This window comes from Equus quagga, unplaced genomic scaffold, assembly GCF_021613505.1.
Source record: "Equus quagga isolate Etosha38 unplaced genomic scaffold, UCLA_HA_Equagga_1.0 71534_RagTag, whole genome shotgun sequence".
Classification (NCBI taxonomy): domain Eukaryota; kingdom Metazoa; phylum Chordata; class Mammalia; order Perissodactyla; family Equidae; genus Equus; species Equus quagga.
The window spans coordinates 28,996-43,495 of record NW_025802133.1 but is presented as its reverse complement, the minus strand read 5'-3'; the positions used below and the strand labels follow the sequence as shown (position 1 = coordinate 43,495).

Here is a 14,500-nt window from a genome sequence, read left to right as displayed (position 1 = left end):
GGCTTTGCCATCCCTTGGCATCACCCTGACCTCTGCCTCCATCTTTACAGCGTCTGCCCTCTGTGCCCGTCTCTGTGTCCACAGTGTCCTGTTTTTCACCGCCCCCGCCCTCATTTTACCTTGATCACATTTGTAAAGACACTGTTTCCAAATAAGATCAGGGTCATAGTGCTGGGGGTTAGGATACCAACATCTCTTTTTTGAGGAGGACACAATTCAACTCCTGACAGGGAGTCAGCTCAAAGCTGCAAAACCACACCGGCCCCTCCTTTGCCCACCTGCCTGGCGGTGCTGGGGCTCCCTGTGGATCCGTGGCATCTGTGGTCCCCTGGGAACAAGGGACAGGAGAGTCCAATCTGAGAATCCCAGTCTGACTGACACTCGCTGTGACACAGGCAGAGCCCAAGTTCACAGAGAAAGGCCAACCCCAGGCCTGTGAGTGGGCCCCTCTTCCATCAGAGGCCTAGGGTATAAGTAGACATCCAGTGCTGACCTGGTCAGACTGACTGGTACCCCTGGTGGCCCACTGAGACTGAAGGCTCATCCTCCCCCACTATCCCATGGATTTGTTCACAAGGTGACTTTTTGCTCTGGGCCTCCTCAATCAGACCTTGAAACCTTGAGCAGAACGAGTAATGTGGGAACTGACATCCATGCCCCTTTTGGGACCCATGGGAACTTCCGGATGTGTCAGCGCATGCAGGGGTCGGCCTCAGGCCTGTGCAGGACCAGCACACATGTGCTCCCCCTCTCTGTGGGCACCTCTCTCCAAGGGGCGTCAGTAGGATCCCCAACCACACGAGGTTTCTGCTGCTCCCCACTCAGCTGCACGCTGCATGGGCAGGGGACGGTGTACACAGGAGGCCCGAGGCCCCTCGGGGTCCAAGCCTCCTGCACCCACGCCCGCCTTGGGGGCCAGCCTTGGAGGGCTCCCCACAGCGGGAGGGGGCTGCAGGGCGGAGCAGGGGACAGAGCAGGCAGATGCGACCGCTGTCAGCTCTCAGTGTCCCTCAGCTGTTTGAACCTGGGTTTGAGACCACGTCTTCACTGTCTGGTTCTATCAGATGGGGACCCGCTGCCCATGTGGGGAGTGGCCGCGGGGGGTGGGGGGCTCAGGAGGAGGAAAGAAGACACAGAGGGCCAGATTTCCTGACACAGATGTTGTATTGATTATAGCCATGGACGTTTGTCACACCGAATGCCGGCAACCAATCCGCACAGGAGGCTCCCGGGTCCCCCAGGTCCCTGCCTTGAGGGATCTGCGGGTCATCTCTTCTCAGAATGGGACGGCGGTGGGGTGTGCAAATCCCCAACAGAGAGAGAGAGATCTTGGCATCTGAGGGTCGGGCTCTTGGGAGGGACCTGTGCTCAGGAGCAGAGACAGCAGCTTGAGAGGCAGGAGCCGGAGCTGCTCAGCAGCAGGAATTCTGGGCCGAGGCGGGGCCGCAGCGGGCCACGTGGGAGCACGTGGGGCGGCAGAGCAGGCACACTCAGGAAGAGGGTTTGCACACAGGCCGGCAGAGCAGGGACACGCTGGAGGCTGGGCGGCAGCAGCTGGGCTGGCAGGAGGTGGGGCTGCAGCAGGAGGGGACGGGCACGCAGCAGGTGGGCCTGCACACGGGGCGGCAGATGAGGGACACGCAGGAGGAGGGTCTGCAGCAGGACGGGGAGCAGGGGCTGGGCTGACAGCATGAGGGACCTGGGCAGGGGGAGGCCCCAGAGCAGACAGGCACACAGCACACGGGCTTGCAGCAGACGGGTGTGCAGGAGATGGGCTCGCAGCAGTCCTGTTGGCAGGGGGAGGAGGTGCAGCAGGAGGGCTGGCAGCTAGACTGCTGGCAGCACGAGGGGTCTGAACAGGGGGAGGCCCCAGAGCAGACGGGCACACAGCACACAGGGGTGCAGCAGACAGGGGTGCAACAGACGGGCACGCAGCAGGCCTGCTGGCAGGGGGAGGAGGCACAGCAGGAGGGCTGGCAGCTAGACTGCTGGCAGCACGAGGGCGTGCAGGAGCTGGTGCAGGCTGCCTGGCAGGGGCTGCACACACAGCTGGCAGGGGTGCAGACGAGCGTCAGGCAGGGGGCCGGGACGCAGCAGCTGGGGGCGCAGCAGGGGGGCTCGCAGCAGCTCTCTGGGCCGTCGTCCACCTGCCAGGAGTCAGGGCAGGAGTCCCAGGAACCTGGCTGGCAGACCCGGCTGCCATAGCTGAGGTCGCTGGAACAGACGGACAGGGTGGAGGCGGCCATGGTGGGGCGGTGGGGCTGGAGGAGGGTGGAGTGTGTGTGTGAGTGTGCATGGTGCCAGGGGCTGTGGCTTTTATATCCCTCTGGGGTGTGTGTTGTCCCAGCAGGTGGCCGCATACCCTCCCTTCCTTGTTGGTGTTTTGCACTGTGAAGGCCTTCATTATGGCCGGTCCAGTGTTATGAGATGTCCTGCCTCCACTCGTAAAACGTGGACCATGCTGGGCAGGGCTGCTGTCCCAGTCCTGAGTCTGCCCTGCAGGGACACCTGCCAGAAGGAGCAGCCTCCCTGTGGCTGACCCTCCAGCTTCCACGGGGCGGGTCATATGTCAGGACGCCTGGTGACAGTGGCTCTGGGCCCATGGGGACGCACTCCATGTGGGTCCAGGCTCTGTGTGCACGTCCGGACCTGGGCCAGCTGGCCTGGCCTGTGACTGGGGGACAAGTGGCCGAGGTGCCTGTTTTGGGGACAAGACAACGTGAGGACGGCCCTTCCTGGGCAGGCTCTGTGAACTTGATGGTCCCAATGTCGGCTGAGGGCAACAAGGAGGATGTGGCCCAAGGACTGGAGAGGGCCTCCCCTCTTGTTAAAAATCAGTTGACCATAGATGCATGGGTTTATTTCTGGACTCTCAATTTTGTTTCATTGATCTGTATGTGTATCCTTATGCCAGTGCCACTGTTTCGATTACTGTAGCTTTGTAGTAAGTTTGTTTCTTCCTTGTTAAGTTGGATGTCTTTTATTTCTTTTTCTTGCCCAGCTGCTCTGGCTAGAACTTCCAGTACAATGTTGAATACAAGTGATGAAAGTGGTCACCTTTGTCTTGTTCCTGACCTTAGGGTGAGAGCTTTCAGTCTCACCATTGAGCATGACGTTAGCTGTGGGTTTTTCATGATGCCCTCTAGTATGTTGAGGAAGTTCCCTTCTATTGATAGTTTGTTGAGTGTTTTTATCATGAATGAGTGTTGGCTTTTTTCTGCATCGATTGAGACGATCACATGATTTCCCCCTTCATTCTGTTACTGTGGCACGTTACATTGATTGGTTTTCGTGTATCGAGTCACTCTTGCCTTCCTGGGACACATCCCACTTGGTTGTGATGGAGAATCCTTTTAATATACTGCTGCTTTTGGCTTGATTGTATTTTGTTGAGGACTTTTTACCTTCAGAAGGAATATTGGTGTGTAGGGCTTTTTGGTTTGTTTCTGTGTGGCTTTGACGTCAGGAGAATGCTGACCTCATAGAATAAGTTAGGGAGTGTTCCTCTTACTCTGATTTTTGAAGGAGTTTGAGATGGATTGGTGTTCATAGTTCTGTAAATGTTTAGTACAATTCAGCATTGAAGACATCTGGTCCTGGGCTTGTTTTTGGGGAAGTTTTTGATGACCCATGTCATCTCGTTACTTATTTTATGTCTGTTCAGCTTGTCGATTTCTTCCTGAGTAAGTTCACTCACTTTATACCCAAAGATACAAATAGATTGAAAGGAAAAGGATGGGAAAAGGCATTTCATGGAAACAGTAACCAAAAGGGAGCCGGAAGAGTATAATAACATCAGACAAAATAGACTCTGAATCAAAAAATTGTTGTAAAAGACAAATAAGGCCATTAAATATTGATGAAAGGGTCAACATAGCAAGAAGATATGAGAATTTTAAACGTATATGCACCTAGCCACAGACCTCCAAAGTATATGAACTAAAAATCGACAGAACTGAAGAAAGACAGTTGTAGTTCTAAAATAATAATTGGGGACTTCAATAAACCATTTCCTCCAATAAAAAATGAAATAAAAGAACTACTCCATCCAAGATCAGTAACGAAATGGAGGACTTGAAGAACACTATAAACTAACTCGACCTAACAGATATACACACAACCTTCCACTCCAAGCAGAATACACCTTCTTCTTAAGTTCCCGTGGGACATTCTCCAGATTAGACCACATGTGAGGCCACAAAATAAATCTCAATAAATTTTAAAAGATTGAAATCATATAAAGTATCTTCTCTGATCACAATGAAAAGGAAACTAGAAATCAGTAACAAGGCAAACGGAAAAATTCACAAATATCTGGAAATTAAACAACACACACTTAAACAACCAATTTGTCAAGAAGAAATCAGGAGGGGGGCCAGCCTGGTGGTGCAGCAGTTAAACTCACTCCCTCTGCTTCGGCAGCCCAGGGTTCGCTGGTTCAAATCCCGGGTGCAGATCTATGTACCACTTATCAAGCCATGCTGTGGCAGGCGTCCCACATATAAAATAGAGGAAGATGGGCACAGATGTCAGCTCAGGGCCAGTCTTCCTCAAAAAAAAAAAAAAAAAAAAGAAGAAGAAATCAGGAGGGAGGTTGGAAAATACTTTGAAATGAATGAAAATTAAAACACAGCAAACCGATACTTATGGGACACAGCAAATCAGTGCTCTGAAGGAAATTTATAGCTGTCAACACTTACATTAAAAAAAAAAGATTCAAATGCATAACCTAACCCGTAAGGGCCTAGAAAAAGATCAGAATAAACCTAAAACTAGCACAAGGAAGGAAATAAAGATTAGAGCATAGATTACTGAAAAAGAGACGAGAAAAACAGTAGAGAGCATCAAGCAAACCAAAAGTTGGTTTTTTGAAAAGAGCAACAGAATTGACAAACCTTCCACCAGACTAAGAAAAGAGAGAGGAGACTCAAAAATTACTAAACTCAGAAATGAAAATGGGGACATCACTAGTGACCTTACATAAACAAAAAGGATTATGAGAGAGAACTATGAACAATTGTACACCACAAAATTAGATAATCTAGATGTAATGGGAAAATCGTTACAAACGCACAAAGTACCAAAACTGACATCTTTACTGGCATTCTTTATTTTTTCTTATGGCTTCAAGTGACTGCTTAGTACCATTTTACTTCAGCTTGAGTGATCATTTCTTATAGGGCGGGTCTACCAGTGATGAACTCTTTCAACTTATATTTCCCTGGAAATGCCTTAATTTCTCCTTCATTTTTGAAGGGTACTTTTTGCTTGTTTGACAGTTTTTTCTTGCAGCATTTTAAACATGTCATCCCACTGCCTTCCCACTTCATGGTTTCTGATGAGAAATTGGCTGTTAATCTTCTCTTCTGCAGCATTTAAGATTCTCTCTCTGTCTTTGTCTTTGGATAATTCGATTGAATGTGTCTCAGTGTGAATTTCTTTGAGTTTGTTCTACTTGGAGCTCATTGAGATTTTTGGATGTGTAGATTCATGTGTTTCCTCAACTTTGGGATATTTTCAGGTCTTCTCACTCTCATTTTTCTGGGACTCCTCTTCAATGTGTGTTGGCATGCTTGATGTGGTCCCACAGGTCTCTTATGCTTTGTTCATTTATCTTCACTCTCTTTTGCCCAACCACTCCTCAGACTGGAGTATTTCAGGCGACCTAACTTCAAGTTCACTAATTCTTTCTCCTGCCTGCTCAAATGTGATACTGAGCCCCTCTAGTGGAGTTTTCCTTTCAGTTATTGTATGCTTCAACTCCAGAATTTCTATTTGGCTCCTTTTGGTATTTCTCTTTATTGATAATCTCTATTTGGTGAGACATCAGTCTGTTGGTTTCTCTTAGTTCTTTGTTCACAGGTTCCTTGAACTCTTAGAGTATTTTAAGAGAGTGGGTTTAAGGCTTTGTCAAATAAGTTCAATGGCTGGGCTTCTTCAAGGATAATTTTCTATTAATCGCTTTTTTCTCTCTCTAAATTGGCCAGGTTACTTTATTCCTCCTTTGTGTGCCTCATAATTTTTGTTGAAATGGGTATTTTGAATATTATAATGTGGTAACTCTGGATATCAGATTCTCTTCCCTCCCCTGGAGTATGTTTGCCTTTTGTGTCTTCCGTATCTCAATGTCGTGGGGTCATGGGTTCACACTGAATGAGGAGCAGTAGTCCAGTCATTTATTTGCTCTAGTATTCCATCATATGGATGTAACACCGCTTGTCTGTTCTGCTGTCGACAGACCTTTGGGTTGTTCCCTGCTTATGGCTGTGATGCAAACGTATCTTAAGCTCATTCATGCACCCGTCTTTCTTGCTATGTGTGCACACATACTCAGGAACAGAGTTGCTGGGTCTTAGGATATACACATGTTCAACATGGTAGATAAGGCTCAACATAAGTAATTTGTCTGTAAGTTGCATAAAGGATTTCCACAAAGGTATGCTTCAGTCAGCAGGTATGAGCTTCTCGTTCCTCACCCTCAGTACCTGCCGTTGAAGCTCTCCTTTGTTTGTTTGATTTTTTAAGTCAAATGTATTGAGGTATAATTTGTGTACAATAAAACTTAGTCTTTTTAGGTGTACTTTCAATGATTTTTATAAATGCATATGGTTTATATATACCACATCTGCACCACATCATGATACAGAATATTATCACTCCCCCAAATTTCCTCACACCCCTTTTTTGTCAGTCCTCTGCCTCCACTCCCAACCTCTGGCAGCCATTGATTGGGTCTCCAACCCTCCAAGTGTGCTTTGTCTAGAATGACATATAAATGACATTGATAACAGGAAGGCTTTCAAGCTTGCCTTCTTTCACCCTGAATAATGCATTTGAGGTCCACCCTTGCTGTTGCGTCCATCAGTAGTTTGTTTGTTCCTTTTATTTTGCTGAGTTTGTAGTTTGTTTACGCACTGATAACTTGATGGACATTTTGTTTGCTTCATATTTTTGGCTTTTGTGAATGAATCCACTATAAATTCGTGTACAAGCTTTTTCGTGGACATAGTTTTGATTTCTCTTGGGTAGTTGTCTCGGGGTGGAACAGGCAGGGTCATAAGCTACATGTCTGTCGTCTTGCTAACACCATCTTACCTTGATCAACATAGATTCCTGGTGAGTGTTTGTTCTCCAACTTTTTCCTTCTTCTTTAAGAAAGTTATTCAGGCAATTCTAGCTTCTTTGTCTTTCCATGTAGATATTAGGATAACCTTATTAATATCTACAAAAAAATTCATGTTGAAATTTAGATTGAGATTGTGTTTAAAGTATAGGTCAATTTTGGGGAAAATGGACATATCTGGCAATCCGTGAACATGATATATTTATTTATATCTTCTTTGATTTCTCTCACCAATGTTTTATAGTTTCCAACATAGAAATTTTGCACATTTTTATTACTTTTTCTTTTTTTTGGTGAGGAAGATTAGCCTTGAGCTAACACTCATTGCCAATCTTCCTCTTTTTGCTTCAGGAAGATTGTCCCTGAGCTAACATCTGTAACAGTCTTCTTCTATGTTGTATGTGGGATGTGCCACAGCGTGACTTGATGGGCGGTGTGTAGGTCCGTGCCTGGGATCTGAACCCACGAACCCCAGGCCACCAAAGCAGAGCACATGAACTTAACCTCTATGCTAGTGGGCTAGTCCTTGCACATTCTTTTCACAAGATTTATCCTTAAGTATTCTATAATTTTTGATACTACTGTAAATGGTGTTCTTTATCAATTGTCATTTTCAATTATTCATTGCTATTATGTAGAAATAGAATTGATTTTGTATATTAACCTTTGTTCTTTCAATTGCCCCACTTATTAGTTCTAGAAGCTTTATTACAGAATTTTCAGGACTTTCTAGATAAATAGCAATGTAATATGTTAATGGAGACTGTGTTATTTCTTCCTTTCCTGTCTGTATGCCTTGTACTTATTTTTATACCCTTGTTGCACTGTTTAGGAACTCCAGTTTGAAAATGACTGGAAGAGGTGAAATTAGAAATCCTCACTTTGTTCCTGATTTTAAAGAGAAAGCATGCAATCTTTCATCAAGTCTGACGTTAGCTGTAGGTTTCTGTAGTGTCCTTTAAAAGAATTCCTTTTAATTGTAGTTTGCTGAAAGTTTTTATCCTGAATGGAATTTGAATTTTGTCTGATGCTTTTCTGAATCTGTTGAGATGATATGTCTGTTGATATGGTGAGTTACGTAAATTCAATTTGAACACTGAACCAACCTTGTATTCTTAGGATAAATCCCACATGATCATGAGCTTTTATCTGTTGTATATATTTCCAGATTTGACTTGCTAATATTTTGTTGGGTATTTTTGCAGCTTTGTTCATGAGAGATATTGGTCTATAGTTTTCTTGCAATGGTTTTGTCTAATCTTGATGTCAAGATTATGCTGGCCTTAGACATGAACAGGGAAGAGCATTTCCCTCTGTCTTGTGGAAGACTTCATGCAGAATTGGCAGTATTTCTTCCTTAAATGTTTGGTGGAATTTGCTAGTGAAGCTATTTGGTCCTGGAGTTTTCTTTGGATTTTTAACTGCAAATTCAATTTCTTTGATGGACATGGGACTATTTAGCTTAACTATTTCTTCTTGAATGAGCTTTTGTAGTCAAGTCTTTTAAGGAATTTGTTCATTTCAACTAAGTTATTAAATTTATTAGCATCAAACTGTTGATATCATTCCCTTATACATTTTTTAAGACTGGTCAAGTGCAGTAGTGAGAAGGCCTTCTAATCTTTTACTGACTATAAGATCTGTAATAATTCCTTTATTCCTAATATTGGTATTTTGTGTCTTTTCTTGCTTTTTTATTTTCCTGATCAGGCTAGCAGTTTATCAATTTTATTGCTCTTCTCAAAGAAGCAGCTTTTGGTTTCATTGTGGTTTTTTTTTTTTTCCTAGTGTGTTTGTATTCACTATTTCATTGTTTTCTGCTGGTATTTTAAATTATTTCCTTGCTTTTACTCCTTTTGAGTTTAATTTCTTCTTTTCTAGTTTAAGGTGAAAATTTAGATAATTGATTTCAGAATTGTCTTCTTTGTGACTATAAGTATTTAATGATATAATTGTCCCTCTAAACACTGCGTTAGCTGTGTCACAGCTCTTTTGACCTATTGCCTTCTCATTTGCATTCCATTCAAAATATTTTCTAATTTCTCGTGTGACTTCTTCACGAATTATTTAGAAGTGGGTTGGTTAATTTCCAAATATGTGGGAGGGTTCCAGCTATCTTTTCATTATTAATGTTTAATTTAATTTCATTGTGATAAGAGAATTTACTGTATTAATTCAATTCCTTTAAATTGGTTGAGGTTTATTTTGTGGTGCAGAATGTGGTCTTTTTGGCATACATTCCATGTGTCCCTGAAAAGAATGTGTATTCTCTTATTGTGGGTGGTGTGTGGTATCAGGATCCATTAGGTCAAGTTGGTTGATAGGATTGTCAGACCTTTTATATCCTTATGATTTTCTGTCTGCTTGTTCAATCAATTACTGAGATGCTGAAGTCCAATGGTAAATGTGGGTTGGTCTGTTTCTCACTTCAGTTCTATGTATCGGTTTTTTGTTTCATGTGTTTGAACCTTTGTTGCTAGGTGCATACACATTTGGAATTGTTGTTTTGTTGGTGAATTAGCCCCTTTATCATTATGTAATATGCCTCTTTATCCATGATAATACGTATTGGTCTGAAATGTACTTTTTTGGATGTTAATGCAGCTATTCCAACTTTGATTAGTGTTTGTGTGGTATATTTTTCCATCTCTTTACTTTTAACCTATGTTTTATATTTAAAGTGGGATATCTGGTAGATAGCTTATCGTTGGGCCCTACTTTTTTTAATCTAATTTGAAAATCTCTGTCTTTTGATTTAGATATTTAGACACTTTACACTTAATATAATTATCGATATATTTCAATGTAAAATATCATCTTGCTGGTCATGTTCTATTTGTCCCATCTGTTCTTTTCCCCTTTTCCTTCTTCTTAGGTTTAGTCCTGTTAATGGTTCCATTTCATCTCCACTGTTGGCTCCGTAGTTATACATCTTTTCAAAGTTGATTGGCCTAGAGTTTACAGTATACACCTTTAACGTAACAGTGTAGCTCTGAGTGATACCATGTCCTTCACTACAGTGCAGGACTTTACAGCAGAGTGGTTCCATTTCCCCCACGTCCTTAGTGTTTTGTTGTCGCATTTTACTTTTACGTGTGTTACAAATCCCACAATGGATGGTTACTATTTTTGCGCTAGACGGTCAATTATCTTGCAATGCTTTTTCCATGTCTCTTCTCTTTAAAGCATTTCTAGAGCCCATTCTTTTCCTAGTGTAGAGCCAGGGTTCTCTAAGCTGTCATAGTCCTTGGCTTGAAGAAATTTTCTTAATATTTCTGGTGGTGCATGTCTGCTGTTAATCTCTTTCAGTTTTTGTTTATCTGAAAAAGTATTTATTTCACTTTCATTTTGAAAGATACTTCAAGTTTCACAGCATTGACAGCTTTTTCCCTTTGTATTTTAAACGTGCCGTTCTACTGTGTTTCGGATTGTATGATTTCGAATTCTAGCTCTGATGAAATTCTTATCTTTGTTTTTCTGTATGTAGCATGTCTTTTTTAATATGAATGCTTTGAAGATTTCCTCTTTTGGTTTTTGACAGTCACTGTTTTAGTATGAGGTGTCCAGGTCATTTTGTTTTGTAGGAGGGACATATTATGCTACTTGAGATGCTCTGAGCTTTTTGGATCTATGGTTTTATGTCTTTCGTTAAGTTTAGAAAACTTCTAGGCTATACCTCTTCAAATATTACTTCTGCCTTATTCTCTCCCTCTCCTCTCTTTGTGGGAGTCTACAGGCGTTAATGATGATTTTATTCTCCTAAGCTGTTTGATGTCTTGTTCTTTCTGCTCCCCCCCCCCGTCTTTCTCTTTGTGTTTTTTTGTTTTGTTTTGTTTTGTTTTGTTTTTGGAGGAAGATTAGCCCTCAGCTAACTACTGCCAGTCCTCCTCTTTTTGCTGAGGAAGCCTGGCTCTGAGCTAACATCCATGCCCATCTTCCTCTAGTTTATACGTGGGACGCCTACCACAGCATGGCTGCCAAGCAGTGCTATGTCCGCACCTGGGATCCGAACCAGCAAACCCCGGGCCGCCGAGAAGCGGAACGTGCGAACTTAACCGCTGCGCCACCGGGCCGGCCCCTCTCTTTGTGTTTTAATATGGGCAATTTCAACCTGCTTATCTTCAGATTCAATGATTCTGCACTTGGCTGTCTCAGTTCTGCTGATGAGTCCATTGAATTCATCTTTGGTACTGTATGGTATTGTATTTTGAGTTCTACACTCTCTGTTTGACTTTCTTTTCATTTCCATCTCTCTATTGAAATTCCTCATTTGTCCATATATGTAGTCTGTGTTTTGCATTTGATCCTTTAAAATATTAATTTTAGTTATTTTCTCTCTCTCTCTCTCACTCTCTCTCCTCCTCTCTCTCCCGCTCCCTCCCTCATTTATTCCATGAAGCCCCATATACCCCACTTAATCCAATGCTTCACTCCATCCACGGGTAATGCTTATCCTAAATTTAAAATTTTTCATTTTTGTGCCTTTATTTAGGGATTTACCACACACGTGTCCCCTCTAACCATTCTACCAGATCACTTAACCTTTCTTACTTATTTGCCACTTCTTTGACTCTTTTTGCTGCATTCTGGATACTTTCTTCAGATCTGCCTTCTGATCTTTCTAATTCTCTCTTCAGCTGTGTCTAATATGCTGTGTAACTTGTCCACTGAGTTTTTCATTTACACTACTTGATTTTTTGTTTCTAGCAGTTCTATTTGTTTCCCTCAGGTGTGTTTCTTTCTTTTATTCTAATAGACTCTCATTCTGTTCTCGTGGTTCCACGTCTCTCCTTTATTTCTTTACGTATATTACTTCTTTTCTTTCTTTCTTTTTTTCTCTTATAGTCACTATGCTATACATTACATCCTAAGGACTTATTCATTTTATAAGTAGGAGTTTGTACCTTTTGACCCCCTTCACCCATTTTGCGCATGCTCCACCCCCACTCCTGACAACTACCAATCTGTTCCCTGTGTCTGTGGGCTCATTGTTTATTAGATTACACATATAACAGATAATACAGTGTTTGTCTTTCTTGGTCTGACTTCTTTCACTAGTCATAGTTATTTGAAAGTTTCAGTCCATTGGCTCCAACATCTGGGTCATTTCTGAGTCCAGTTTTATTGATTGCTTTGTCTCTCGACAATTGATTGATTTTTTTCCCCTGCTTTTCTCATGTCTTCTAAGTTTTGTTTGAATGTCAGGTATCATGGACTAACTGAAACGGACGTGAACAGTGTTTCCTCCAGGAAATGGTTGTGTCTCTTCTGTCAGGTCATCAGTTTATGGCAGAAGTTTTGAATTAACCTGGTCAGATGTTGACCTTGGTTTGAATTTTATTGTTATTGTGATGACCTTCAGGGTACCAAAGAATTCTGATTCCTCCTGTGGTGAGCAGCAGCTTGTGCTTAGGGCCGGAGCTGGGGGTGCTGTGTTTTAGCTCCTCCCTAACTTTTCAGCTGCCCTGTGTGCCCGGCACACAGAGGGGACCTCAACACCCATCTGCCTTTCTCGGGTAGAGACTGATGCTGCTGAAGCAGCTGTGCTGGCCAGGTGAGTTGGGAGGCAGAAGGGGTCTCGAGCTGTCCCATAGTCAGACTTGAGCAGGCCCTGTGTGCCTGGGACCTGGAGGGCAAGGCTTTCTCACTTCCTGCTGCTTCTAGCTGGGACGGCTGGACTTTACCCTCTATTTGTGGTGGGATTGTGTGAGAATTTCCTGCCCTCCCTGTTATAGTAATCCTTTAAGATACTATGTGTGACGCAGAGCCCAGGACTGTTTCCCATCCCCTACTCAGTGGGAGGGAACTTTTTCCTCTTCCCTTCCCCATCCACAGTGTGGGTCTCCGATGGCCGATGTGAGGACAGCACCTCCTCACACCCTCCGCTCACCAGTGATTCCCCCACCATCAGCTGAGCCATGAGGAAGCCGGCTGCTTGAGGAGGGGCTGCTGAGCTTACGATTTGTATACACCTTCAGGGAAAGAATTTTGGAAATAAAGGAAGATAAAGTCGATGGACAAGCTGCATTGGGAAAGCACGATTTATTTGGCTCACATAGGGTTTTGTTTCCTGCTGGAGACAGAGAAGGACCCTGGGAACCAGGGCTTCCCTGAGGGGATGGGGAGGTTCACGGAGGAATCCAGATCATCTGGCCACGTGCCCACCTGAGTTTACAGGGTTCAGCAGATACTTTGCATCTGCCACGTGCAGAAGCTGGAGGCCCACTCTGTCTGGGAAGGGTACAGGTGTGGACCTGTGTGCACTGAGAGCAGCTGAGAAAGGGACTCAGGGTCAGCAGCAGCAAGGGGTGCAAGAGGGGACAGGTCTGCAGACCAGGGTGGGGCAGGAGGGCTGGCAGCACCTGGAGGACTGGCAGGAGGGGGCCACGCAGACAGCAGGCCTGCAGCTCACAGGCACACACACAAAGGACTGGCAGGAGGGGGCCACACAGACAGTGGGCCTGCAGCTCACAGGTGTGCACACAGCCGGCTGGCAGCTCACGGGTGTGCACACGGCAGACTGGCAGCTCACGGGCACACACACAGCTGGTTTGCAGCTCACAGGTGTGCACACAGCAGGCTGGCAGCTCACAAGTGAGCACACGGCAGGCTGGCAGCTCACAGGCACACAGCAGGATGCCTGGCAGGGCCTGGACGAGCAGCAGGCAGCCTGGCAGCCTGAGGAGCAGCTGGTGTGGCACATGGTGGCGTGAGGCTGTGCTGGTTTTGGGGTGGAGGCGGTGGTGTCTGCAGACTCCTTCCCGGGGCGGCCTTTATACCCGACAGTGGGCGTTCCAACAACACGGAAGCACACTGTTGACTTCCTCCTGGCTGTTTCCACCACGGTCCACAGCAGCTTCCTGTCTGGGGACGCACTCCTCTGTGTTATGCTCCACCGTAAATCAGTTTGGCTTCAGGCCGATTCCTCTCTCTGTGAACAGGGCGTCTGGGTTTGACCCCACGTGGGGTTTCTCCAGGCCATCACTGTGCACGCAGCCTCCACTCGGAGGACTGTGTCTTTTCAATCCTGTTTGTCTTGTGCCATCAGTGGAGACCAGGAGGCAATCATGTATTTTGAGATTTTATTCTGTGCAGGAACACGTTAAAGCAGGGCTCACCAACTGAAGTCTGAGGGACGCAGCTGGCCTGCTGCCCATTTGTAATAAAGTTTTATTGGACACAGGCATGTACATGTCGTCCGGGGCGGCTTTTGCACGGCAACGCTGAGCAGTGATGGGAGAGACCATGCAACCGCAAGGCCTGAAATATTTACACGTGCTCTTCACTGAGCGTTTGCCACCTCCTGCCTCATGGTCATCTATACAAGAATTGATTTGTTCATGCAACAATTATATCCTGTGTGCTGGCCATAGAGAT

The 14,500-nt window shown here is 44.8% G+C and overlaps 2 protein-coding genes across 2 annotated transcripts in view; both read right to left on the bottom strand.

Moving 5' to 3' along the window:
* Window positions 1-1,166: 1,166 nt before the first annotated feature.
* On the bottom strand, window positions 1,167-2,275 carry LOC124234124 (keratin-associated protein 10-12-like). Its single transcript, XM_046651384.1, has one exon. The coding sequence runs from the start codon at window positions 2,244-2,246 to the stop codon at window positions 1,491-1,493; it is 756 nt and encodes a 251-aa protein (XP_046507340.1). The 5' UTR covers window positions 2,247-2,275; the 3' UTR covers window positions 1,167-1,490.
* Window positions 2,276-13,415: 11,140 nt separating this feature from the next.
* LOC124234121 (keratin-associated protein 10-12-like) overlaps window positions 13,416-14,500 on the bottom strand; it is a 6,857-nt gene continuing 5,772 nt past the window's right edge. Inside the window, exon 2 of the mRNA XM_046651380.1 lies at window positions 13,416-13,449. Within this exon, the coding sequence (XP_046507336.1) occupies window positions 13,416-13,449 (34 nt within the window). The remainder of the gene's footprint in view (window positions 13,450-14,500) is intronic.

Excerpts from the sequence above, each read along its gene's own strand:
- LOC124234124 (XM_046651384.1), bottom strand. The coding sequence starts at position 2,246 with ATGGCCGCCTCCACCCTGTCCGTCTGTTCCAGCGACCTCAGCTATGGC.